General features: G+C 49.6%; 1 protein-coding gene across 7 annotated transcripts in view; it reads left to right on the forward strand.

Annotated features, from left to right (window-relative positions):
* Positions 1 to 329: 329 nt before the first annotated feature.
* Positions 330 to 26,887, forward strand: part of MYH10 (myosin heavy chain 10) — a 129,895-nt gene continuing 103,337 nt past the window's right edge. For 3 of the 7 annotated variants that reach the window (XM_053892665.1, XM_053892666.1, XM_053892664.1), the window contains exons 1-3: positions 331 to 495; positions 6,985 to 7,360; positions 23,578 to 23,734. In XM_053892665.1, the coding sequence (XP_053748640.1) occupies positions 437 to 495; positions 6,985 to 7,360; positions 23,578 to 23,734 (592 nt within the window). In that variant the 5' untranslated portion in view covers positions 331 to 436. Of the gene's footprint in view, positions 496 to 629; positions 763 to 6,984; positions 7,361 to 23,577; positions 23,735 to 26,887 lie in introns of those variants that run through there. The other 4 variants (XM_053892662.1, XM_053892663.1, XM_053892668.1 and 1 more) reach the window with 3 other exon arrangements.

Consider the following 26,887-nt stretch of genomic DNA (forward strand, 5'->3'; position numbering starts at 1 on the left):
CACTGCAGGTGAGCCGCAGAGCCGCGGCCCCCGCCCCCCGCAGCAGCGCCGGGGGTGACGTAAGGCCTGTGGACCGCGCTCGGGCCCCGCCCCTGCAGGCAGCGCCGGGGGCCCGCGGTTCGGCGGTGGGAGCCGGTGCGGCTGCGGGGCACGCCGGCTGCGGCACGGAGAGGGGGCGGCGAGGCGCCCGAGTGGGCTGCCGCGTCGGCCCGACGCCGGGCGAGGCGCGTCCGGGCGCGGCTCGGGGCTCCCCGCCGCGGCACACCTGCCCCGGCGTCCGCACGGCCCGGGCCCCCGCGGGGTCCGCAGCCGCTGCTCCGCGGGCTCGCGGGCTCCCGGCCGGCCCCGGCTGTCCGTCTCCGCGGGCGCCAGCCAATCGCCCGCGGCTGCCCCGGCCGCACCTCCCGGAATCTGTGACGGGCGTGCGGGACAGCCTATGAGACTGCGGCCCCGGCGGCCTGGGCTGGGAGCGGGAGCCAATGAGCATCATTCCAGGTGGGTGGAGGGAGCGGACCTCGGGAAGGTAGCTTCGTTCGGGTTGCTAACGTCTTCCCTTGGAGATGGGCGCGCAAACGGACCAGTGGGTCTGGGGGCGGCGGTGACGGGCGTGGAGCTGGCCCAATGAGGGTGGGAGTGGGTGGGGCAGCCCCGAGCGGCAGTGCTAAAGGAGCCCGGCGGAGGCAGCGGTGGGTTTGGGACTGAGGGGCCGGATCTGTGGTCTCGGCTGGGGACGTGCGCCGGCGCCACCATCTTCGGCTGAAGGTGAGAGGTGCGGCGGCCCGGGTCCGAACGCGGCGGCCGCGGGCGGGGGCACGGCGGTGGGGGAGGGAAGGGTCCCGGGCCGGGGGAAGGGTGCGGGGCGCCTGTGGGAGGCAGGAGCACGGAGAAGACCGAGGGGGCGCTGGGTGGAGGGCTGGTGCTGCGGAGCCGGAGATTCGTGCGGGGACCGGCCCTGGCGGGGGGTGCGGAGGGAACCGACCCCGGTGGGTGGAGAGCCCTCTGGAGAGTCGAGGAATAGGGTCCTGGAGCTTCAGACCCCTGCAAGGATCGCGGCCTGGGTGTGCCGGGGGGACGACCCTTGCGGGGGGGGGGGGCTGGGGATGGCAATCCGGGGGTGGGGATGCAGGGACCTGGTCCTCGGTGTGTGGGATCTGTGGGGCACGGGGGTCGGGAGGCCTAGTGCTCCGGTGGAGGCCCCGGGGGTCCCGCGAGGGGAGGGAGCCGCGGTGCGGGCTGGAAAGCGCGATCCTGGGTGTGGGTGGGGGGCGCCGGACAAGAAGGGCCGGCTCCTGGGTGGGTTCCCGGGCGGATTAGGCCGGCCCGGCAGCCCGGGTGCGGTAGAGGGTTCGCAGGGCTCGGAAGGCCGGCGGCGCTCCCGGCCCCGAGGGGTGGGGGGCCCGGAGGGCAGGGGCCCCTCCGCACGGCCCGGGCAGCGCGCGGCGGGCGAGGGTCCGAGCCGGCCGCCGGCGCGCGGAGGGGGTGGGTGGACTCCGCCGGGGCCGTGGGGCAGGAGCGCGGGCGGGGGGCCGCGGGGGGCCGAGGCCGGACGCGCGGCGAGGCCCGGGGCGGGGTGGGGGGCGAGGCGGGAAATGCGGCGGGGGCGCGCTGCGGCAGGGCGGCCGGGGGGAGGGTCAGCCCTCGCCTCGGGATCCCTTTATTGTGTAAGCGATCCGGGCACGGCTCGCCGCGGACTCTCTGGCTGGCCTTCTGCAGCTGGGGTCACACCCTGAGCCCATGAAATGGGCCTGGAATGGGGTCGGAGGGGAGTGGAAGCCGCCGAGTCGCGGCGTTCGCGGGGGCTTTGTGGGCCTGCGGTGGGCGGGTGCGGCCCGGGGGGACCCGGGAGGCCCCCCGGCCCGGCCGGCCGGCCCGGGAGCCGGGGCCTGGGGAGGGAGGCTGGTCGCTCGGCGGGTCTGGGCTCAGCTGGGTGGCGTGGCCTCTGCCTGTGACCGTTATCTGTTTCTGGGGCCTCTGCGGCTCCGTTCAAGACCACTGCGGTGGATGCAAGGGGGTGGGGTGGCTGGGGTGGGTGGGGTGGGGTAGGGGAGAGCAGGCGGGGTAGCTCCAGCCTGCGAACGGAACAAAGGCTGCTGTTTTTGCCCAATAATATAATATACTAAATATAATACTTTGGCTTTGCTGAGATTTTTTTTTTTTTTTTTTAATGTTGGGAACTGAAGATTCTCTGAGGCAGGCTTTATTATTCTCGATAGTACCTCACTCTGGAAAACTTTAATCTATTTATTGTTTTATTTCCTTCATCAGTCTGCCCATACCAAGTATTCTCTTAGTCCCCTGCTTTTGACGTTGAAGTATGCCCCCGTCTGTCTCGGATTCTGAAAAAGTGGCCATTTTATTTTATGCATCCTTTTACTTCTGTGTCTCAAATTCGGTTCTTCCCTGGCCTTATCTGGAGAAAGCATATGGTGTAATCGGGCGGTGTGCAGCCCGAGCTTTTGCAGCAAAGGGATGTGACCCCAGAGGTTGGCTTTTTATTTGGGCTCCTTGGGGAAATCATCACAATGAAGACAGACAGAATGAAAGGCGAGCTGGAGGAAATTCTGAAGGGCACGTCGTGCGGGGAGGGGGAGACTGTATGCTTCAGCATTTGGTGGACCTTCTCAGCGAACGGGAAGCATTGAAATTCCTGGGGTTGCCTCCACACCCAGCGGGAAGATGTTAGCAGAGAGAAGGTGCGGGCCACAGATAGCGGGTGCCCTTTTGCGTTTGGTTTGGGGGCGTGCTCATTTGGTTCCGCGGCATTTTTGGCGCATTAATAGGTTCCCACGTGCCTGTAAGGTGAAGTCGCCTCAGTGGGGGTGTTAAACCAGGTGGGACAATTCTGTTTTAGTTGATCTGTTCTAGAGGGATGTGCTGTCACGGATAATGTAGCCATCGTTGTTTGGCTTGGCGTGCATAAGATCTTCACAAAATTGAGTTGTTTTCCCATCTCTGTGCCTATAGTAGGTGCCCGGAGGCAGCTGAGAAGTTTGCTGGGTGGCATTTCGCTGGAAGTAAAAAATGGCCGTGGGAAGGGGGTGTGTGTGTCTAAATCTAGTCAAGGGGATGGGGCTTTGGCTCAGTAGGGGGTTCCTTCGTCCAGGGATCAATGACTTCGCTACAATTAGCCAGTTATTCCCAATGATACCAAACACCTTCCAGTTATCTTTCTGTCTGTTGCAAAGAGCTTCCTCTTTATTCCCTTTTCTCCTAAGTATAAGTGGTTTTTTCTTTTCCTATTAAACGTAAAGCCTTTGCGGGATTGTGCTAGTGTGTTTGCTCATTGCTGAGCCTGCCTTCTTGAAACCGGAATCGATAGGATTTTTATTTAGTGGAGAGGCAGCGTGGAGCATACTTCACGCCCTTCAGAACACCCCCCGGTCACCTGGCTGGGACTCTGAGGTTAACCCCAGCTCTGCTGCTTGTGACATCCGCGACCTCGCACTGGTTATCGGCTTTCTCTCCACCTTAACGTCTTCATCTGTAAAATGGAGATATTGATAGTTGTGAGGATTGAGAGGCGGTAAAGGTAAACCATGTAGAAAGAATAGTGCCCGGCCGTAATTAACGATAGAGAGCAGTGTTTGCTATTTTTAAACATTGTGCTGTTCTCCCTGCCTGTAGACTAGGCTTTTGGGAGTGGGTTCACCGTTAAATAGCAGGATTCTCAAGATCGGGGACCAAATGTACGAAGGAATGGAGTTAAAGCGAACACAGCCTCCTCGCTGGCCGCGCGAACTCGATCAGACTCAGCAGCCTGAGTCCCTACTACGTGCTCAGCCCTCTGCTAGCGTGCAGGGAGAGCACGGAGAATGCCAGGAGAGCAGTCGAAAATGTGAGGACGAGAAGGATTAAGTTGCCAGGTTGACCTGAAAAAGAACTTCTCAGAGGGCCGCGTTTGGGTCAGGATTGGGAGGAATGGTAGGTTTTGGGTTGTGGAGAAGGTGAAGGTCACGATGAGAGTAGGGACCACGCCTGTGATACTTGGTCAGTGTCCTGTGGCCCCTGGAAGCGGCTAAGTGCTCACCATACAGCCAGGAACAGGAAACGGTCCTGTCCGCTCAGCGTCTAATTACTTGTAGGAAACTCCGGAAAAGTGGAAGTAATTTGTAATCTCACTATCCAGTGAAGATTCAATGTGTATCTGTTCCTATTTATCCACTTATCTGTTTTTAATTCGTTATCTGTTCCCTTTTAAAAAAAAAAAAGAAGTGTGTATGTAAATTTCCCCCACAACGTCAGGAGCATTTTAAAATTAACATTTTTGTGATCTATTGTTTTCCCCCACCTTACATGACAATCATTTCCTCACCTAGAAAAAAATACAGATAAATTTAAAATGTACCAATTTGGGGTGGCACTTGGGTAGCTCAGTCCAATAAGCATCTAACTCTTGATTTTGGCTCAGGATGTGATCTCACGGTTCATGAGTTTAAGCCCCGAGTTGGTTCTCCCTCTCTGTCTCTGCTCCTGCCCTGCTTGCGCTCTGTCTCTCTCAAAATAAATAAGCCTAAGAAAATAAAATAAAATGTACCAATTCGGCAAACTAATTTTTAAGTATATAATTTACTTTAAAAAAAAAAAAAAAAAGGTCTGCTGCAGAAATGACCTGTTAAGCTATTCTAATTTATAGCCACCCACTCAACTTAAGCATATAATTACATGCCCAATGTAAAATTACAGAAATTTGTGCATGCACGCGCCTACGAGAAGCGAGACCACTTCCTAGGTGTCATGTGGGATATATACAGTTCATACCTCTTAATCATGAGAGTAACTTGTTGCCATATTTTGTTAGGGTGGGATATTTTCTCTTTCAAAAGGCTGCCATTTGTAAAGATGGGGTGTGTGTCCTCTTGTCCGGGGCCAGATTGACCTTGGATGAGTCCCCCCTCAGTGCCATGGCTCCCTTTTTAGCGGTTTGCAAAGTATACGTTGCAAAGACAGAAAGCGTGTTACTGGTCTTACGAAAGCCGGTCCCTGGAGGTGATGATGGGAGTTGGAAACCATTCTTCAGACTGTACATGCTCCCCGCGAAAAGTTTCTGTACTGTATGGCCCGCCTGCACATGAATGCCGAAGAAGGCAAATACAAGTTGAACTCTAAAACATGTTAGCATTTTTGTTTGGAGAAGTCTTAATGCTACATCTTTTGTGATTTTTTTTTTGTTCATTTGTTTCATCTTGTTTTCTGAGTTTTGTTTTACTCAAGTCCATGATTTTCAAAACGGTAGCATATACGTTTTAAATCAGGTTAAGAATTAGTCTAGAACATTGGGTGTCAACCTTTGTTTCTATGCCAGCATACCTGTTAACGCCAGTGGCTCACCATGGCAACCAGAGAACTAAGGAGTGATGGTTCTCAAAGGGGTGGGGGGGGGGGGGGCGGCCAGGACCGGCTGCGTCTGAGAAGTTGTTAGAAATGCAAATTACCAGGCTCCGCCCCGGACCCGCTGAACTGGAGACTCTGGGATGGGGCTCCAGCAAGCCTTTTGCGTGCTGCACCCGCCAAAGTTTGAGAACCAGGCTCTGGGGCGTGCAAGTTTGTGATGCGTGGCCTTAGGACAAATAATTTCTGAAATGTATGTTTTTATACCATTTCAGTGATTTCACGGAGCTTGAAATTTGTGGACCCGAGGTTAAGAGCCTCTTAACAACTTTGGACTGCTTTTCTTTTAAGATTTTGTTTTTAAGTGATCTCCATGCGCAGAGTGGGGCTCAGACTCACAACCCTGCGATCAGGAGTCGCACGCTCCACCGACTGAGCCAGCCAGGTGGCCCTGGACTACTCCATGATTGGCCTTGCAGCTTTCTGTCTTTTGCCTACTAAGAACCCCCATCATTTTGTGGGGGAGGCAAAAACTGGGAAGATGTGATAGAGCAAGAGGAGTTACTCAGTTGGCTTCTTGGGTTGATTTGCACGAGGTCACGGAGACCATACTTCTGGGATTTGTAATAACCTGGAATTTGGGGTAATAACAAAAGTGTTTAATGATGGCATCAGATTCCACAAAGATATTGTCAGGCAGGAGTGATGAGTCACATCGGAAAGGTGAGTGATGACTGTAAAATCCCGTCATTTGATCCAGAAAGTCAGGGGCACAAGGATAGGACGAGACGCAGCTGAGAGGGGCATGTATGGAGCCGTGGCCGACGGCTCAGTATGAACCAATGGCACATGGGTGTTGAGTCAACCAGTTAGGTCTTAAGATACATTAATTGTGAAAATCATGAATGTTCTAGACTAACTCCTAACCTGATTTGAAAGAACGTGCTTTTCTCTTTAAAAAATTTTTTTTAACGTTTATTCATTTTTTTTTTTTTTTTTTTTTGAGAGACAGAGACAGCACGCGAGCAGGGAAGGGGCAGAGAGAGAGGGGGACACAGAATCCGAAGCAGGCTCTAGGCTCTGAGTGGTCAGTGCACCGCCAGATGCGGGGCTCGAACTCCCCGTGAGATCGTGACCTGAGCCAAAGTCAGACACTTAACCGACTGAGCCGCCCAGGCGCCCCTTGATGGTTTACTGTTTAGCAGCTACTGTGCCTTCTGTAGCTCTGCCCCCGTGGCCACCGTAATTCAGGCACCACCTCCGTGACCTTTCATCAGGAGTCTCTGCTTTCCTTGTCTTCGTTCTCCTTTGCCTTCTTGACTCCCTGTTTAATTTGTGGCGGGGGCGAGAGAAGAGATGAGGTGGGGCGGGGGGGAAAGTCCCGCAGGAACTCGGCCTCTTCCCCCTGCTTGGTTTTCAGCCCTTGGTAACAGAGGGCATGTCTTGAGGGCTCCTAGTTTGTGGTCACCCCTGACATTTATTTTGGATGCCCGGTTAGCGTGGCCGTGAAGGGGATGACCCCAGCGCCTCTGCTACCGTTGATGCTTCCTGTCGGCCAAAGGTTTTGATTTAAGTTCCTCAGAGGAGTAAAATCTGTGAGTTGTCCAGTATTTGTAAACACCTAACCTTGTCCTCCTCCTCGTCTTCCTCTCCTAGAGGCAATTGCTCTTGGATCCTTCTGTTTACAATGGCCCAGAGAGCCGGACTCGAAGACCCAGAGAGGTACCTCTTTGTGGACAGAGCGGTCATCTACAACCCCGCCACTCAGGCCGACTGGACGGCTAAAAAGCTAGTGTGGATCCCGTCGGAACGCCATGGTTTCGAGGCAGCCAGTATCAAGGAAGAGCGGGGAGACGAGGTCATGGTGGAGTTGGCCGAGAACGGAAAGAAGGCGATGGTCAACAAAGATGACATCCAGAAGATGAACCCACCTAAGTTTTCCAAGGTGGAGGATATGGCGGAATTGACGTGCTTGAACGAAGCTTCTGTGTTACACAACCTGAAGGACCGCTACTATTCAGGACTTATCTACGTGAGTATTTCCGGCCACGTGATCGTGGGAGGTGGTGGCTGGGAATTCAAGTAAATTGCACCTGCCGTCGTGGGAGCCACATGAAAACGTGCAGTACCCGCGCTCTCTGTTTAACGTGACTGTCCGTGTTACAGATAGAAAGGCTGCCTCTTGCTTACCCGAGTCTCCCATTCCTTTGTATCTTAGCGTGTAATTTTACTTTATTATTTTTAATTTATTCTTTAAAATGTTTATTTTTGAAAGAGGGAGCACAACCAGGGGAAGGCTAGAGAGAGAGGGAGACACAGAATCCGAAGCGGGCTCCAGGCTCCGAGCTGTCCGCACAGAGCCCGACACGGGGCTCGAACTCACGGACCGTGAGATCGCGACCTGAGCCGAAGTCGGACGTTTAACTGACTGAGCCACCCAGGCACCCCTTAATGCGTGATTTTAAGTAATCCAACCTGCGATTAAATATACTCACGTGGTAGTTGAAGACTTTCGTAGTGGTTTGCTGGAGTATGATGAGATCAGGAGAGCGTGTGGGAGGAAGACCAGGGCGTTGGATGTGGGGTGAGAATTGCGTTACTAGTAGGATCCAGACCGCAGACCCGCGGGAAGTCCGTGTGTGTCCAGGAGCGTGGAGCACAGAGCCCTGCCAGCACAGAGGATTCCGTGAGGAGTGAGGGCAACCGAGTTACCAAGGGCAGGCTGGTGGGAAAAATGGAGACTGAGGGGTTTTGTTTTTGTTTTTTGTTTTTTTTTAATGTTTTATTTATTTTTGAGAGAAAGAGAGAGCACGAGCCTGGGAGGGACAGAGGATCCGAAGCAGGCTCTGTGCTGACAGCAGCAAGCCCGATGCGGGGCTCGAACTCCTGAACCACGAGATCACGACCTGAGCCGGAATCGGACTGAGGTTTTTAAGAGGAAGCCAGGACGAGACTGAGGCCGGGGTTGCCCTGTGGTCAGCAGTTGACCAGTTGACACATGTGTTGCAGTTACCTACGATGTCACTGACCATGTGGAAAGAGTTACTAAAAATACTAAGGGATAAGGGAGAGCAGCAAAACGGAAGCCAGATACCTGAAAAGCTCTAGAATGACAAAAAAAAAGCTTGAGGGGATAGTAGACACAGGGCGGCAGTGGCTTAAAGAAGGCGCTAGAGAGCTTTGATTTAGAATAAAACAAAGCAGAGGGAAAAGTTGTTTCGTAAAGGTCTGAGTTGGGAGGAGAGCGGTTGAGTTTCTTTTCTTTAATGTTTATTTTTAGGGGGGAGAGAGAGCACGGGGGAGGGGCAGAGAGAGAGGGAGACACAGAATCTGAAGCAGGCTCCAGACTCTGAGCTGTCAGCACAGAGCCCGATGCGGGGCTCAAACTCACAAACTGCGAGATCACGACCTGAGCCGAAGTCGGATGCTCAACCGACGGAGCCGCCCACGTGCCCCACGAGGGCCGTAGTTTTGTGCGAGGGGTGTGGGTGTGCTCCCGGGGCTCTTGGTCACTCAGAACTAGTTTTCCCAAAGAAATTGGTTTATTTGGTGACTATTTACTGAACACTGTGTTCTAGGTGCTGGGGAGAGGGTGTGGGGACGGGCCGGGTCCCTGCCTTTCTGACACATCCCAGAAGGAAATGAAACCGGACTGGGGATAGAGTAAGTCGGGAGAGTGGCTTTCCGCAGTGGCTCCGTGAAGGGCTCTTCGAGAAGGTCGCGTTAGGGCTGGAACCTTTCTGATAGGAGGGAGCTGCCCAGGGAAGGATCTGAGGAGTGGATGGTTCTCCCACAACCTTTGCCAGAGTAGTACAGTCAAGCCCGACGGCCCCCCATTTCTGTTGTCTCTGTGAGGTAAGGCGCAAAGTGGGGGACACCCACCACGGTCGGGAAGGCGGCTTGAACTGGAAAAGGTTTGGGGAAGAGAAGTCACCAGTAAGAGCATCACGGGAGAGCAGCATCGAGGATCTGGCCAGGATTGCACAGCAGAACGTGTGAGGCCACCACGTCCTGGCCCGGCTTGTGGTTTTGCCAGGGCGCAGGCCCGTCCCGCCCTGGGAAGGCAGGGGACCCGTGGCCATCGTACCCATTGCCCGCACGGTCCCCCTTCCCTTCCTCCCTGGTCCAGTGGGCTGAAGGGGTCTGGGGGGAATAAGGGAGCGAAGGAGGGAGGTGGGTCGTGATGTGAGATGTCAGATGTCACCTGTCAGATCGCCAGCTGACATCTCAGATTTGAGCAGGGGTCAGCGTCGGGTGCTGTCTGGTGCTGGAAACGCGACACCGGGGGCGCGGGGAGCTGCAGTGTGGAAGGGAGCCAGCCGCCTTTCCTGCCAGCCTCTTCACCTTGATTCCCCGCCTCCGACCTCCTCGCGCTTCCTCCAAGTGGGAGAGAGGAGGGACATTGAAAGGGGAAGAAGATTCTGGGTAAAAGAGAAGGAATCGAAGAAAGGACACCTGAGTTCCTCTGTAGTCCTTCCTGGCCGTGATTCTAAGAGTTTGCAAGTGTGTTTTATCAAGTAAGTTTGATTTTTTTTTTTTCCCCAGCTAAACTCAGGGACAACCTGAGCGAGGTCTGGATTTCTTTTCCAAGCGTGGCCCCCCCTTGGTCTTTAGAGAAGGACAAGCTGAGTTCATCTCGAAGCAGTGAGGTCCCAGCGGAGCTCAGAATTTGGGACAGTCGTGTCTGCGGTTAGTGGGGTGGAGGAAGGGCCCCCGCCAGTGACAAGCTGGAGCACTTGACCTTCAAGAATCCTAGTAAGAGGGGCGCCTGGGCGGCTCAGCCGGCTAAGCGTCTGGCTTTAGCTCCGGTCATGATCTCCTGGCTCGTGAGTTTGAGCCCCGTGTCGTGGAACCTGCTTGGGATCCTCTGTCTCCCTCTCTCTCTGCCCCTCCCCGCTCTCTCTCTCTCTCTCAAAATAAATGCATAAACTTAAAGGATCCAGTAAGAAAGTGGGGCTGCAGGTATCCACAAGGGTGAGGAAGGTGTCCTTGGCGTTGGGATTCACCAGTGGGTGGGGATTGAGCCGCTGAGATGCAGACACCGTAGGGAGTTGGGAGCGACCTTTTGGACGCATTTCTGGAGACCGGCGGTAACGCACATTCACGTGAGTGAGTTACGTTGCCAATAGGCTTAAGTCATTTCCTTGTATCTTCGTCGAATGTACCCTCCCCGGCCTCCCGCCTCCTCAGGTCACATATCTTCATCCTCTCTCCTAGTAAAACCATCTGAAACCTGTAAATGCCTCCTCTGCTGCTGGTTTAGCTCACCTCACACGCACCTTTTGATGCGTGGTATTTTTATTCACCAGCCCTAGATATTTTCTGTTTTCCGTTACGATTTCTTGTCCAACCTGTGAACCACCTAAAAGGAGACTTTAAAAATTTCGCAAGGCGGGGTTTTTAAGTTGTCTTTTTATTACTGATTTTTAAACTGCGTGCATTGGAAAGAATACGGTTCACATAATACCGTTCCTTGTTTTTTGTGGAGACTGGCTGTGTGCCTTGTGTATCATCAGTTTCGATGAGCGTTGTCTGGGCCTGGTGAGAGCGTTAATTCTGTTATTGTTCGGTGGGGGGTTCTGTGTGTGGCCCTTGGACTAAGCTTTTTAATTCTGTCTAAATCTTCCTTACTAGTTTTTGTCTGCTTTGTCTGTTAATTCCTGAGAAGTGTCTTAAGATCCCCCGGTGTGTTTTATCAACCAAGCCTACATCCCCAACCAATATAGTGTAGTTTTTGCTCTTTACGAACTTGTATCTGAACGAATCCCATGGGAGATGGTCTTTGTGTCTGTTTCTTCACTCAGCATCACATTTTTAAGGTTCATCTGTATTGCTTTGCGTTGGTGTAATCCAGAAGTTCTCAAAGCACGGCCTGTGGACCCTCAGGGTCTCCCTAAGACTGTTCCAATGGATGAGTTACAATGGCTCTCGTGATTATTTGAAGACGTTACTTGCCCCTTTCACTGTCAATGTTGGTACTGAAGGTACAGAAGCGATGGTGGGGGAAGGCAGTGACCCCAGACTGTGCTAGCAGTCCTTATAATCCAGTGTCACGTGAGGCTGCCCTTGAGAAAGCAGGAGAAATCATTGATTTTATGAAATGTCAACCCTGGAGTCTTTTGAATATACCACGCGATGGGGTGGTAAAGCGTGCATAAAACACTTCCATACTGAACCGCGGGGAAAGGCAGGGGCGTAGTTCTATGGGTTGCAAACTGAACTCGCTATTTTTTTTTTTTTTTTTAAGAGCGCACAATTTTTATCTGATAGAGTGACTGTGACTCACAGATAAGCCACCGTTACTCAAACTGGGGTGTTCGGCAGACACATTTAGAGAAATGAACAAAGCGGCCCCGTCCCTTCAGACGGAACAATTGATCGTCTTTGTTGCCAATGCCAAAATCTGAGTTTTCACATGAAAATTCGGATTTGGGGAAACTCCCGTTTACCCCTGTGGACGGCCTGTCAGCACTTGCAACCCTTTCCGATGAGACAGAGGGCGATATTAATGACAGATTTTTTTTTCCAATGGCATACGATGAAATGGCATCGTCTGGAAGGCCATCATAACTCCCTGAGCCAGCGTTTTCCAAATGATGTGTACATAGTTACAAAATCACGGATGGGTTAAAGATTCTTTCAACAGGCAAGATAAGCTGTTGGATTTTGACGTAAGGAACAGGATGCAAGTTCGTCGATAGGGGTACGTGTGCCACGTTGCGTCTGATCTTGAAGAAATTCTCACTTGTCGAGTCTCGGGGTAGCATCCAGGGGGAGTCTCCACGGTAACTGGGAAAGGCAGTTAAACTCCGGCTCTCTTTCCCAAACCAACTATGTGTGTGAGGCTGATTTTCTTCATTTGCTCCAACCGACACAACATAGCACCACAGATTGAATGCGAAAACAGATTTGAAAACCGAGCCACTTTCTCTGGAGCCAGACAATCAGAAGATTGGCAAAAATAGAAAGCAGCACCACCTTCTCACTTTCGTTGTGGAAAACGTAAGGTTATTTTCGTAAGAGACGTGGTTGATGTTAACAAGTATCGTTGTTTTAAAACGAAGAGATTTATTTTAAAATGGGTATTTTGAAATGAACAGGTATATGTTTATAAAAGCTTGGTGATATAAAATGAAAGGTCTCTGGGGTCTTTAATCATTTCAAAGAGTGTAAAGGGGCCCTGAAATGAAAAAGGTTGGGATATTTCGTTCATCCTGTTGTAGCGTTATAGCATAACGTTCCACGGTAAGATTTCTGGCCCACTTTATCCACTCAGCTACTTTTGGACATGGGTGTTTGCCAGTTTGGGGCCAGTACCTGGGGCCCACAGGCGTGCCTTTCTGTACGGTGTGTGAGGAGTGGGAATCCCGGGTGGTCGCGTACACAGATCTGTAACTCCTACATGCAGTGTTTCTAGATAAAGCCTGATTTCGGCAGATTCCAGCAGGAGACGGAAGGCCCCGGTCTGAGAGGGGAATGTAATGGTGTATTTCACGGAGTTGGCCTCGGCCCCATTTGGAGTCGGATTCTGTGTGTGGTGTGAGATGGCTGTCCAGTTGACCCAGTGCTCCAAAGTGCCACCTTGTCACATATCAGGTGCTCCTAAGTGGGCTCTTAATTGTGTCGGGGGACTGTGTGCCCCTCTTCCGGCTAAGATCCCATTGTCTTTAGACTAAGTGTTGGTATTGGGTGTGGTAGGTGCCGTCATTTTTGTTATTCTTTAGGGTGGTTTTGGCTGTGACATCTTTTGCATTTCAGTATAATTTTAGAACCGTATGTCAGTTTTACATACGCACATGCACACACATGCACCCTCGCTGGAACTTTCTTTGGGATTTTGTTGATTCTGTAGATCAGCTGAGGAGAGAAGTACGATCTTGGCAATATGTGATCTTCTAGTTCATGGCTGTATCTGTTTACGTAGTTCTTCAACTTCCATGATCTGTTTTACGGCTGTCTGTGGAGGCCAGGATGGCTCTTCTTACGTTTATTTTGGGGTATTTGATTTTTTTTTGGATGCTACTTAAATGGTGGTTTTAGCATTTTCTGATGGATGCCATGATGTAGAAATACAGTTGTCGTGGTTTTTTAAAAATTTTTTTTAATGTTTGTTTATTTTTGAGAGAGAGAGAGACAGAGCATGGGCAGGGGAGGGGCAGAGAGAGAGGGAGACACAGAATCCGAAGCAGGCTCCAGGCTCCAAGCTGTCGGCACAGAACCCGACATGGGACTCGAACTCACGAACCGCGAGATCATGACCTGAGCTGAAGTCGGATGCTTAACCGACTGAGCCACCCAGGTGCCCCTGTCATATTTCTTACAAATAAAATCTTACTAAGATTGTTTATTGGTCATGACAGTTTAGCTGGTGATTCTTTTGGATTTTCTACGTTTTTTTCTACTTTTCTATGGATATTCCTTTTTTGTTTGTTTACCTATTTATTTTAAAAGAGAGAGAGAGTACACAGGTGGGGAAAGGGCAGAGAGCAAGGGAGAGAGAGAGAATCCCAAGCAGGCTCCACACCATCAGCACAGAGCCCAACGTGGGGCTCGAACTCATGAACCGTGAGATCATGACCTGAGCCAAAACCGAGAGTCAGACTCTTAACTGACTGAGCCACCCAGGCGTCCTCTATGGATATTTCTATTGGATTTTCTATATGTCTACAAATAGTGACAGTTTTGTTTTTTCCTTACTAATTCTTGCACATTTCTTTTATTTGCTTTATTGTGTTTCCTAGGACCCTCAGTAAATATTCGTTAAACAGCAGTGGAGATCATCGGTGTCTGTCATTCCTGATCTCAGAAGTGTCATCATTTCACCATTAAGAATGATGGTTGCTTTGGGGTGCCTGGGCGTCTCCGTCAGTGGAGCACAGGACTCTTGACTTCAGGGTTATGAGTTCAAGCCCCATGTTGGGTGTAGAGATGACTAAAAAAAATAAACTTAAAAAAAATGATGGTTTGCTTCCATTTTGTTTTGTTTTTAATATTCTTTATCAGATTAAGGGAATTCTTCTATTCTTAGTTTTTATCCTCAATAGATGAATTTTTAAAATCCTGTTTGGATGTCACTTGTCAAATGTTTTTTCCAGCATCGAGTGAAATGATAGTGTGATTTTTCTGGCTATTTTGTTATGGTGGTGAATTACACGTATTTTTGAGTGTTAAATTAACCTGGCAAGGACTAAGTATTCTTTTTATATACTGGATTCTGCTTGCTAATATTTTGTGTAGGATGTTTGCATCTATATTCATGAGTGAGATTGGCTTAAATTTTTCCTTGTTTTGTAATATCCTTGTCGTATTCTGCTCTCAAGTGATGCTGGTTTTATGAAATGAATCAGGGAATATCTCACCTTTGTGTGTTCTCAGATATTGCTTGGAGAGGGTTTGTGTTACTGCTTTTTAAAATAACTATAGTTTTCTTTGTAGGCAAGTTTTTCTTTAATAGATGTAGAACTTTTCAGGGGCGCCTGGGTGGCTCAGTTGGTTGAGCATCCGACTTGGGCTCAGGTCATGATCTCATGGTTCGTGGGTTGCAGCCCCGCGTGGGGCTCTGTGCTGACAGCTTGGAGCCTGGAGCCTGCTTCGGATTCTGTGACTCCCTCTCTCTCTCTGCCCCTCCCCTGCTCGCACTCTTGTCTATCTCTCTCTTTCAAAGATAAACCTAAAAAAAATTTTTAAAAAGCCAGATGTAGAACTTCTCAGATCTCTAGTTTCTTCTGTTCGTTTTGATAATTGTGTTTTTCTAGGAATTTCTCTGTTTCATCTCAATTTTCAAATTTATTGGCATAAAGTTGTGCATCATACACTCTTATTTTCTGTAGAATTTGTAGTGACACTCTCTTTAATTCCTGATCTGCTACCCTTTTTTTTAAAAGAAGTCTAGGGGTGCCTGGGTGGCTCAGTCAGTTGAGCATCCAACTCTCGATTTCGACTCAGGTCACGAACAGGGTCGTGGGATCAAGCCCTCAGAGCATTGGGCTCTGTGCTGATCCTGGAGCCTGCTTAACATTTTCTCTCCCTGTGGGGATGAGCACTGGGTGTTGTATATAAGTGATGAATCGCTGGGTTCTACCCCTGAACCTAACACTACGCTGTACGTTAACTAACGTGAACTTAAGTAAATCATACACTCTAAATTTTTTTTTTACATTTATTTATTTTTGATAGAGACAGAGCACAAGTGGGGGAGGGGCAGAGAGAGAGAGGGAGACCCAGAATCCGAAGCAGGCTCCAGGCTCCGAGCTGTCAGCGCAGAGCCCGACGCGGGGCTCGAACTCACGAACCGTGAGATCATGACCTGAACTAGAGTCGGACGCTTAAACGACTGAGCCACCCCGGCGCCTCATAAATTATACACTCTTAAAAAAAAAAAAGATTCTCTTTCCTTCTCCCTCTGTCCCCCTCCCCCGCTTTCACACTCCTTTTCTCTCTCTCTCTCTCTCTCTCAAGTAGAAAAATAAAAAATAAATAAATAAGGAGTCTCCCCAGAGGTGTAAGTGATAGGTGTTTAGCTGTATTCTGCAAGTCTCAATATGTTGTATTCTCATTACTGTTCAGTTCAGAATACTGAGGGTGTCTCCATGGACATTGCAAGTTATTTAGAAGTAGGTTGATTAATTTCTAGACATCAGGGGGTTTTCAGGGGCGCCTGGGTGGCTCAGTGAGTTGAGCGTCCGACTTCGGCTCATGTCATGATCTCGCGGTTCATGAGTTCGAGCCCCGCATTGTGGTCTGTGCTGACAGCTCGGAGCCTGGAGCCTGCTTCAGATTCTGTGTCTCTCTTTCACTCTGCCCCTCTCCTGCTCACACTCTCTCTCTCTCTCTGCCTCTCAAAAATACATAAACATTAAAAAAAATTTGTTTCAAACATCAGGGGGTTTCAGGTTGATTTTGTTGTTTCTAATAATCCCTTTGGTCAGAGAACAACATACCCTGAATGATTTCAGTCCTTTGAAGTTTGTTGGACTTGTTTTATGGTCCATCATGTGCTGGAGCTGGGTAAGAGGTCAGCACGCTCTTGAAAAACACACACATCCGCTGTGATTGGATGCAGGGCCCCTCTTGTGCAGTGTATATCCTCATGGTTTTCGAGTTTTATTTGCTGTTCTCTATCGGTCACCATTAATCTGTTCCTCTTTTCAGTCCTGTCATTTTTGCTGTATATGTGTTGGAGCTGTGTTGTCACATGTATCCAAAGGTAGGATTTTTAGATCTTTCTGGTGGATCCTCATGAAATGGTCTCTTTTTTAATGGTAAACACTTCTCGGGGCGCCTGGGTGGCTCAGTTAGTTAAGTGGCTGACTTCTGCCCAGGACATGATCTCATGGTTCGTGAGTTCAAGCCCCGCGTCAGGCTCTGCGCTGACAGCTCGGAGCCTGGAGTCTGCTTCGGATTCTGTGTCTCCCTCTCCCTCTCCCTCTGCCCCTCCCCCACTCGTGCTCTGTCTGTCTGTCTCTCTCTCAAAAAGAAAATTTAAAAATAAATAAATAGAAGTAAATACTTCTCTTGGAAAGTATTAGCTTTTTTCCCCTTTTGCTTAGTGTTTGCACGGCTTGTTGTCTTCCAGACTTTTATGTTCAGCCTTCCTGTGGTTTTCTACGGAAGAGGGTAGGTGGACAGCCTGTAGTTGTTATTTTTGGCCCTAATCTGACAGTATTAATATTTTAACCAGAGTATTTAGCTGATGTACGGGTACAGTAGTAACTGAAAAATTTCACTTGAACTCGGCCATCTGACCCCTTGCTCCCTCTTGGTCCCCCCGTTCTGTGCTTTTCCTTTTTTCTCCCTCCTTTTTTGATGAGGTAACGTTTATTGTTACATTGTACCTTTTCACCTCTCACCCTGTGATGGGTATTTTTGCTCTCGTCTTCGTCATTCCTTTAGCGGTCACCTGCTCTCCAGCGCAGCCTTGACCGACCAGAGACTGACCGCCACTGCTGCTCTTTACCCGCAGTGGACGCAGAGCGGCCCCAGAGCACTTGAACTCTGTCCCTGCTGCCTCCCGGCCCGCACGCTGCTGCTCAGTATGTTGACGTGGATTTCTGTGTCTAGATTTAAAAAAAATTTTTTTAATGTTTATTTTTGAGAGAGAGAGAGAGAGAGAGAGAGAGCAAGCATGAGTGGGGGAGGGACAGAGAGAGGGAGGCACAGAATCCCAAGCAGGCTCCAGGCTCCGAGCTGTCAGCACAGAGCCCGATGCGGGGCTCGAACTCACAGACTGCGAGATCATGACCTGAGCTGAAGTCGGACGCTCAACCGACTGAGCCACCCAGGCGCTCCTCAATTTTTTTTTAAGTAAGCTCCACGCCCAGCATGGGGCCCGAACTCACAACCCCGAGATCAAGAGTCACATGCTCCATTGGCCGGGCCAGCCAGGTGCCCCTCCTCCTTCATTTCTCACGTTTCTTCCCCCCCGGATTTAGAGTCCAGAGCTGGTGGCGATTTTCCCACCGCGCTGTGTGCCGTTGAGAACCCAGCCTGCGGTTTCGCTCTCGTACCTTTGGCGCTAATCTGTGCTTCTTTGCACTGGCGGTTCCTAAAATTTTCTCTTTGTCTTTGGTTTCCAGCACACTCACTCCGAGGTGCTTAGGTGAAGTTTGCGTCTCTGTATCAGGCGTGGAGCTTGGAGCATTTTCGTCTGTGCCTTGATGGCTTTGGTTGGTTTTGGAAAATTCTCAGCCATTGCCCCTTCCAAGACCACTTCTGCCCCGCGGTCCCTTTCCTCCTGCTAGCACTCTTGTGCCACTGAGTCCAACCTTGTCACCGCGCCCCATGCAGCCTTCCCATCCTTCTGTATTTTAATCCCCATCCCCCACCCCGCACCCCCATGCTTAGCTCAGATATTTGCTTCTGCTAAAGTGTGGAAGAACTAATTCTTTCTTCATCTGTATCTAAATTGCCTTTAAACACACCCGGTGAATTGCTGATTTCCATTACTTTATGTTGCATTTTTCATTTGGGTTTTCTTTTTATGATTTTTTAAAGGCTTTTTATGTTTGTTTTTTTATGGTTTTTTTTTATGGCTTTTCTTTTAATGGTTCCCGATTCTCTGGCAGAATTCTCGATCACGTTTTTTTAATCACTGGAACATGCCACTGTCCAAGGTAACAATACGAGGCGACGCAAACAGACTCACAGGGGTGCAGATGTTATCCTGGATTGTAGGTGTCTCATGTGCCCGTGATTGTACGGAAAGAAGCGCGGAGGCAATGACATTGAGCTGTGTCTAGAGTCCTGCTCTGGGCAGGCGGGTAGGCGAACGGGTCTAGCACGCGTAGCTCATCATGGATCAGGGGCTCAGGTGAAAGCCTGGGACGTTTCCCCTCCTCCCAGCGGGCAGGCTCCTAGTTCTGTGCTCCTGACCTTGCATGCTGCTCAAGATTTCACTCTGCTCAGCCTTCTGGTCCTCAGCCACCGATTTTGGGATTTGTAACTACCGTCTGCGTGAGCAGGACTTAATAATTCTGTGTCATCATTCGCTCACGTTCACACTGCCCTTAGGTCTCATAAATGTTTATTGCAGCTGGTCTAGTCACTTCAGGGTCCAGAGACGGTCACTATATGCTAAGTAGTTGTTCTGTCTCTCCTGATCTGTCCGTCTCCCCTCTTTTAGTTGAAGAAACAGAGTCCGTTCTGTAGAACCTCCCATAGTCTGGATTTTGTTGATTGCATTTGCGTCCAGAGGCTTGACCAGATGTGGATTCAGGACACGCTTAATGCCCGCTCGTCTCTATCTGTGGTGTTGAGATTGACAAGTGAGTCAGCCCGGGGTCTGGGGTTTTGTTCGGTGGACGTGTGTATGGGGAGTGTCCTTGCCTGCCATTCACCTAAGGGTTTAGCAACCAGTTTGTTTTCGATGATTGTCCTTTTTTACAGAATTTTGGCCTTTCTTCCCCCAAAGAAGCAATAATGATTATTCTAGTGTTTTCACCCTTGTGCCTTCTTTTGTTACTGTACCTCTTGTCCTGTTCTCTAAGAGGGAAGCGCTCTCAGAATAGATGTGCCCACTGGATCGCTTATTTCCTGATATCCGTTCTGCTCTTTATTTTCTCCACTGTGGGGTTTTGGGCTTTCGTGTCAGAGGACTGCTTACAGCCGTTCCTTGCCGGCTGACTTGTCCAGCTCTCCCTGGGCGCTCTCCCGGGCGCGCCTGCCGTAGTGCATCCCCATTCAGCATCGCCCAAGCTCCGTACGCTCAGAGGGGATTCATGATCTCCCCCACATATCAGACTGTTCTTCCTGTATGTACATCGGTTGAACGCTGGGGCTGCTAGCTCGCATCTTTGGTGGTCTTTATGTGCAGACCTGTTGAGCGCCATGGAGTCTCCCTCCCCCCAGCTCTCTCGTGACCCACCTCTTCCCTCTCATCTGGGCCCCGGCACTGTGCTGGGACTGGGGCAGTAGCAGTCTCCACTCCCCGCTCCTCACCTCTTGCCCTCCGGTCTCTTTTCCGTGGGGCTACCCGATCGATCCTTTTACAAACATGCTCCTTCCCTTCCGCCGCTCTTCTCCCCTGAACCTCTGGTACCTGATCGCCTGTGCGGGCAGAATCTAAGCGGTTGAGTCCGCCCTTCTGAGCTCCCACCGTGCACGTTCCGTGCTCGGCGAGGCCGAGCTGTTCACTGTGCCTTGCCTGTATCCTGCCACTAAGTTTCATGCACTTTAAGTCTATTTATTTATTTTGAGAGAGGGGAGAGAGAGCAAGTGGGGGAGGGGCAGAGAGAGGAAGAGAGAGAGTCCCAAGCAGGCTCCTCGCCATCAGCACAGAGCCTGACGCAGGGCTCAGTCTCTCCAACCGTGAGATCATGACCTGGCTGAGCCACCCGGGCGCCCGGCTCCCCCTATTTTCATGGCAACTTCTTTATCCCTCCTTTTGCCCTTTAACTAGTTTTTAAAAGGACATCAGAGACTATCTAGTCTGAATTTTGTACCCTCGTTTTGCAGTTTCTGACCAGATGGCCTTGACTTTCGGGGCCTGGGGTTGGTTGCGTGTGCGGCTGCAGAGTTTCTGTCCCATTTATAATCGCGTTCATCTTTCTCCTTCTCTTTTCTTACCGCTCTCTTTTTAGTGTCTCACGTGTGTGTTTAGTCTGTTGTCTTCCTACCTGGAGGTGTGTGTTTCTTGAAGGCGTAAAATGTCTCGTGTGCCTAGTCACACACTGAATGAGGTCTAATTGGAACTTTGGAGTCAGAGAGACAGGATTTTAACAGCATATCGCCCTCCTGCCACGTGTCCCGCGGAAGATAAAAGTAACACAGCATCGCTTCCTTTATCATTTCTACAGGAGCCCGGAATTGGAGCTCATTTCCAGAGAGTTCAAAGTCAGCTCTTCAAGCACTTAAATTGAATGATGTTCCCACATAAACATTTTTTTTTACTCCCCCCTCTCTGGCAAGCACAGGGTACTGATGATTATTTAACCTTGTTTTTAGATGACGTACTCATACTTGTGAGACTGAGTCATTTTGTGATCCTGAGTCCTCAGAAAAGCACCCACCGCATGGGAGACACATATGTGGGAATTATTTCTGAGTTAAATGTCGCTGTTAGGATCTTGTTACCACGCCATACGTGGTTATGGGATGTTAAACTGAATTTCCGTGTTTTAACTTTCTTGCGTTTATCTGTTTTGTTTTCTTTGTGGTCGGTCTATAATTTACCTCTTATAAAAGTGAAGTGTAGAATCCGTAGCTTCATGATAGACTCCGATCTAATTTTTGAATGGAAAAGTGGGGTGTATATAAAAATTCATCGAGGGGCGCCCGGCTGGCTCAGTCAGAAGAGTGTCCGTGACTTTTGACTTGATCTCGGCGTCATGAGTTCAAGCGCCAGGATGGGTGTAGAGATTACTTAAATAAATAAACATTTTTAAAATAATCATTGAGATGTATAGTTAGGATTTGTTCACCTGTCTGTGTACAGGAGCCAGCCAGGCTTGTCTGGGACCTGAGCTGCCCGGACGAGAGAGCCGACAGTCAGAAGGCCCGAGTGGCCAGCGAGGGAGGGGGGCAGGCGCCTTCTCTGGCCTCAGGCAGACAGGGGCGATGTCCCTCTGGCCAGCTCAGAAGTAAGGCCAACAGCTCCTAGCCGTGAACTTGGGGCAGAGCCTTTCGCCTCTGCCTCCTCTCTGCCCACACCCGCACCTCCGGTTGTGACTTAGGAAAGCTGTGGGGGGCACAGCCTGAGACGAGGTTCTGACCTGACCACTGCCCTCCTTCCAGCAGGCTCCTGTCCCCGCCTTAGCACTGGTCACTGCAGTGTGCGCCTAGAGCCGTCTCGAGGGTGCCTTCTGGCGGCAGCTGCCAAGGTTTCCGCCTTCACAGACACAGCTGTTGCTGAGACACCCTTTAGGGTCCCCGGGGAGCGGGCCACGCAGCTGAACGCCATCAGCCCCGGCCTTTGTAGCGTCCTCTTGCCTGTGGACTCAGTCCCCCAGATCACCTTCATTAAAAGGCCTGCGGGGCGCTTGGGTGGCTCAGTCGATTAAACATCTGACTTCCGGCTCAGGTCGTGAACTCGTGGTTTGCAGGTTCGAGCCCCGCGTCGGGCCCTGTGCTGACGGCTCGGAGCCTGGAGCCTGCTTCGGGTTCTGTGTCTCCCTCTCTCTCTGTCCCTCCCCCGCTCCTGCTCTGTCCGTCTTTCTCTCTCTCAAAACTAAATAAACATCAAAAATACTAAAAAACAAAAAAGGCCTGCATCACAGTGCCACGGACTGCCACTTCCACATGCCTCGGTCCTCGGAGGACTGGGGCGCCTGGCAGCAGCCTGGCGGTTCTGTTCTTCCCTGACCCCCACGGTCAGTTTTGTACACTCTTCTTCTTAGTTTTGTACGCTAAGAAATCATTCTTAGCGAATTAAGAAAACCCCCAAATCGAAAGTGTTCCTAGTATCGGTTCTAATAATGGTGACTGTGCTGCCCAAGAAGGGTTCATGTCTTCTAGACTAATGGCTCTTAAAAATTGTTGAGGACCCACGGGGAGCCTGGCTGGCGCAGGGGGTGAAGCATGTGACTCTTGATCTTGGGGTCATAAGTTCGAGTCCCATGCTGGGTGTAGATATGATTTAAAAACAAAGCCTTTGAAAAAAAAATTGAGGGGGCGCCTGGGTGGCTCAGTTGGTTAAGCGTTGGACTTCTGCTCAGGTCATGATCTCACGGCTCGTGAGTTTTTGAGCCCTGCGTCGGGCTCTGTGCTGATGGCTTGGAGCCTGGACCCTGCTTGACATCCTCTGTCCCCCTCTGTCTCTGCCCCTCCCCTGCTTGCACACTGTCTCATAAATAAATAAAAACATTAAGAAAAATAAAATAAATTGAGGACCCTTTTGTGTCCTTTTGTGTTTGTGTAGTTTATATTTATCGGTACTTACTGTGTTTGAAATTAAAATAAATTTTAAAAATATGTATCAATTCACTTAAAAATAGTAAGCCATGTATTTATTTAAATAAATTCATTTAAAATAAGTGTACAACAGGCATGCCTGGGGGGCTCAGTCGGTTGAGCGTCCGACTTCAGCTCAGGTCATGATCTCACGGCTTGTGAGTTCGAGCCCCGCGTCGGGCTCTGTGCTGACAGCTCGGAGCCTGGAGCCTGCTTCGGATTCTGTGTCTCCCTCTCTCTACCCCTCCCCCACTCATGCTCTCTCTCTCTCAAAAATGGATAAACATTAAAAAAAAAATAAGTGTACAACAAGTTAACATAAATAATCTTTCACAAAACAAACGCTGTTTTCCACAGCAAAATACTTAGAGAAGTTTTATGTTTTTGCAAATCTCTGTAACAACCACGTTTTCAGGTAATTGTGGGTATTCTTCTTTGATTCTACACGCAAACTTAACACATGGCATTTTCTAAAGGATTAGCTGCAGTGTGGAATCTGGAACTAGATTACTGACTTTTCGTACCGTGCACGCTCGGAAAATAGCCCCGAAAACATGAATCACGGGCTGCTTGAGCCTTTCGCTGGTAGCCCTGTGAGGTTGGGAAGCATATGTTGTTATGGCCATTTTACAGATGAAGGAATTGAGTCCAGAAGAGTGCCCCTTAACAAATGATCTGTGGGAGAACTGCCTGTGGCTTGGAATCTTATATCCTCGGCTAGATTTAATTAGGAGAAGAGATTAATTACTCTAGGGATGAAGGCTCCTGTTCAGATTACTGTATGGTCTCTGGCTGTGTGATATATTCAGGGATTGGTTTTTTTTGTTGTTTTTTTTTTAACGCTGTATTTTATTTTTCTTCTAGACTTATTCTGGACTCTTCTGTGTAGTCATAAACCCTTACAAGAATCTTCCAATCTACTCTGAGAATATCATTGAAATGTACAGAGGGAAGAAACGCCACGAGATGCCTCCACACATCTACGCTATCTCTGAATCTGCTTATAGATGCATGCTTCAAGGTAACTGGGAGGGTTAGAGTATTAAATACTCAGTTTCTTACATGTGAGTTAGTGGTTGTATTTGTGTCTCAAAGGGCTTTAAGCTTAAACAATCTTGAAACGTAGTTAAGTGTTTATTGCGGAGGAATTATGAAGTCTTTTTTTTTTTTTCTAATATGTTTATTTTGAGAGAGAGCACGGGGAGGGGCAGAGAGAGAGGGAGAAACAGAATCCCAAGCGGGCTCCACACTGTCAGCGCAGAGCCTGACGTGGGGCTCGATCCCACAAACTAAGATCATGACCCGAGCTAAAGAGTCAGATGCTCAACCGACTGAGCCACCAGGCACCCGTAAAATTTTCTTTTAATTAATTGATTTATTTTGAGAGAGTGAGAGAGAAAGAGCATGAACGGAGGAGAGGGGCAGAGAGAATCCCAAGCAGGCTCTGCAACGTCAGCACAGAGCCTGACGTGGGTCTCGATCTCGTGAACTGTGAGATCATGACCTGAGCTGAAATCAAGAGTAGGATGCTTAACCGACTGAGCCACCCAGGCGCCCCTGAATTAGGAATTTTTTTTTTTTTTTTTTTTTTTCAACGTTTTTTATTTTATTTTTGGGACAGAGAGAGACAGAGCATGAACGGGGGAGGGACAGAGAGAGAGGGAGACACAGAATCGGAAACAGGCTCCAGGCTCCGAGCCATCAGCCCAGAGCCTGACGCGGGGCTCGAACTCACAGACCGCGAGATCGTGACCTGGCTGAAGTCGGACGCTTAACCGACTGCGCCACCCAGGCGCCCCTTTTTTTTTTTTTTTTTTTTTTTTTTTGAATTAGGAATTTTTAAGATGGCAATGGGCAGTGTGGCCCTTTTCTAGAAGAAGTAGGTAAGTATGACTGTTGCTTCATAATTAGTTCACATTAATTTTTTTCGTTAAAAAGCATCTAGTTTTTATATACGTTTGCTGTCCATCACAAACCGGGATAACCAGAACTCTCTTGGACTGGGTTTTAGCACCCACAGGAAGAGCCACAGGAGGGATGATGGAAAAGGTAGAGGCTTCATTGGGGAGCAAAAGGTCATATAATATTTCTGTCGTAAATACGTAGAAGAGGGGACAACAGAAGTTAGAAAGCACTGGGCCGGTTGGTGGATCGCAGTGGCTTCCTTTTGGGCTTAGGATGAAGTATAAATTTGAAGAGTCATCCCTTTGAATCCTGGCTTTAGACACAACGGTGTACGGAGGGACATTTTCCTGAAAACCAGAACGTGGCCATTTTGAACGCATTTCCCTCTTATTGCTCAAAAAGACAGCATTGGACACGGGACCTCCTAGTGCTCTGTGAGCTCTCCTGTAATAACGCTCCCTCTCGTTTCATCTTTTACAAAATAAACTCGGCAAAGTACGATAAACTCTATCGGCTCTTATAAAATAGTTCTGTGGGGCGCCTGGGTGGCTCAGTCAGTTGAGTGTCCAACTTCGGCTCAGGTCACGATCTCACGGTTCGTGGGTTCGAGCCCCGCGTCGGGCTCTGTGCTCACAGCTTGGAGCCTGGAGCCTGCTTCGGATTCTGGTGTCTCCCTCTCTCTCTACCTCATCCCCATTCATGCTCTGTCTCTCTGTGTCTTAAAAATAAATAAAACATTAAAAAATTTTTGAAAAAAAAAAAAAAGTAGTTCCGTGATCTTCAGGAACCGGGGTGTGATCTGTCCACCTGTCACTGCATTGCAGGCCTTGGGGGCTGGGTCTGAAGGGTAGCGGGAAGGCGTTTGTCAAGTATAGCGCCCAGCCCCCGCTTTCACATTTCGTTGGGACGCTTATGTACCAGGTCCCTGGAGGCAAACAGGAAGGACTTCAAAGCTAGAAGAGTGACTCTCCAGAATCCGTTTAGGCCGAGAAAAGATGAGATTTAATATTAGTTCTTAGTTTCAGAGCCAGAGGATACTAAGAAAATGGCTACCGCCGGGGGGGCTTGCAGACCGCGGAGAGAGAATGGCCAGCTTCTTTGGTTTTGGTTCTGTGTCTCTGTGAAGAAGAATCTTTATATGCAGAAAAGCGTTTGTATGAATGAGCACGGTCTGCCTCATATGGGAGAAGCCATTGGAGACAGGACACTCCTTCTCCAGTTGAATCCGTATTTCCGCATCCAGACAAGTACGTTCTCACAGTTGACGTGGCTGACCCTCTGGTCTCTGAAGTATCATCTAGAAAAGGGGGGTTTCCGGAGGGCAGTTCCAACTCTGAAAAAGGGGCAGAGGCTTCAGACCTCTGAGCTTCACGTACCTGCCAGGGAGGGTTCTAGAATCTATTGTTGACAGTCTAGGAACAACGTGGCAATACACGCCACATACCTTTCGCTTAGCGGGAAGGAAAAGCACAGCGGATGGTGTTAACGAGCATCAGGACCGCCACACGGCGTTCCAGAGTGTCACAAACGTGACGTCCCCAGGGCTGTTCGTGGCAAAGGTGCCCGTGGGGTGCTGGTGACTAGCTGAGGTTGTCCAGGTTTGTCAGGGTGTGCACTAAAGGCCGTTTAAAAACGTTGCAACATTCTTATCAGCATGCAGGACGCATGCCCGTAAAATTTGTAAATGACGTGAAACTTTGCAGGGAAAATAAATACATTTGACGAATGCAAAACCTCCAAATAACCACAGGGGCCCATGAAGAGATTGGTAATCATAATTACCGGTCAGAGTTTGTGTCTTTAATGCAAAGAACCAGAGGAGAGCTTACCTTTCTTCCTAAGTTTGGATTCTAGGGGACACTGTACCAATAAAATGCAGAGTGGGTCTGGCACAGAGTAGTTGCTCAAGAAACACTGGCTGAATGAATGAATGAATGAATGGCAGAGTTCTTGGACATAAACTTGATTTCAAAAATCTCAACTTCCCGTTCTTGTCAGATTTGTATCTAAGTAAAACACAGACCACAACGTAAGTGCTTCATGCTTTCTAGTGTTAAAGGGAACTGAAAATTTAAACGTTTCCAATCGCACGCTGTTGATGTAAGAGATATTTTTTTAAATACATGTATTGACGTATTTTGCAACATTGTAAAACTCACTTCTTCTGGAAGGTATTTTTGGTAGATTCTTTGGGATTTTTCTGTGTAGACCAGCATGTCTTCTGCAGATAGAGACATTGCTGTGTCCTCCTTCATATCTTAGGCTTTGG

Source organism: Panthera pardus, unplaced genomic scaffold (genome assembly GCF_024362965.1).
Source record: "Panthera pardus isolate Hobbes unplaced genomic scaffold, ASM2436296v1 HiC_scaffold_3, whole genome shotgun sequence".
Lineage (NCBI taxonomy): Eukaryota > Metazoa > Chordata > Mammalia > Carnivora > Felidae > Panthera > Panthera pardus.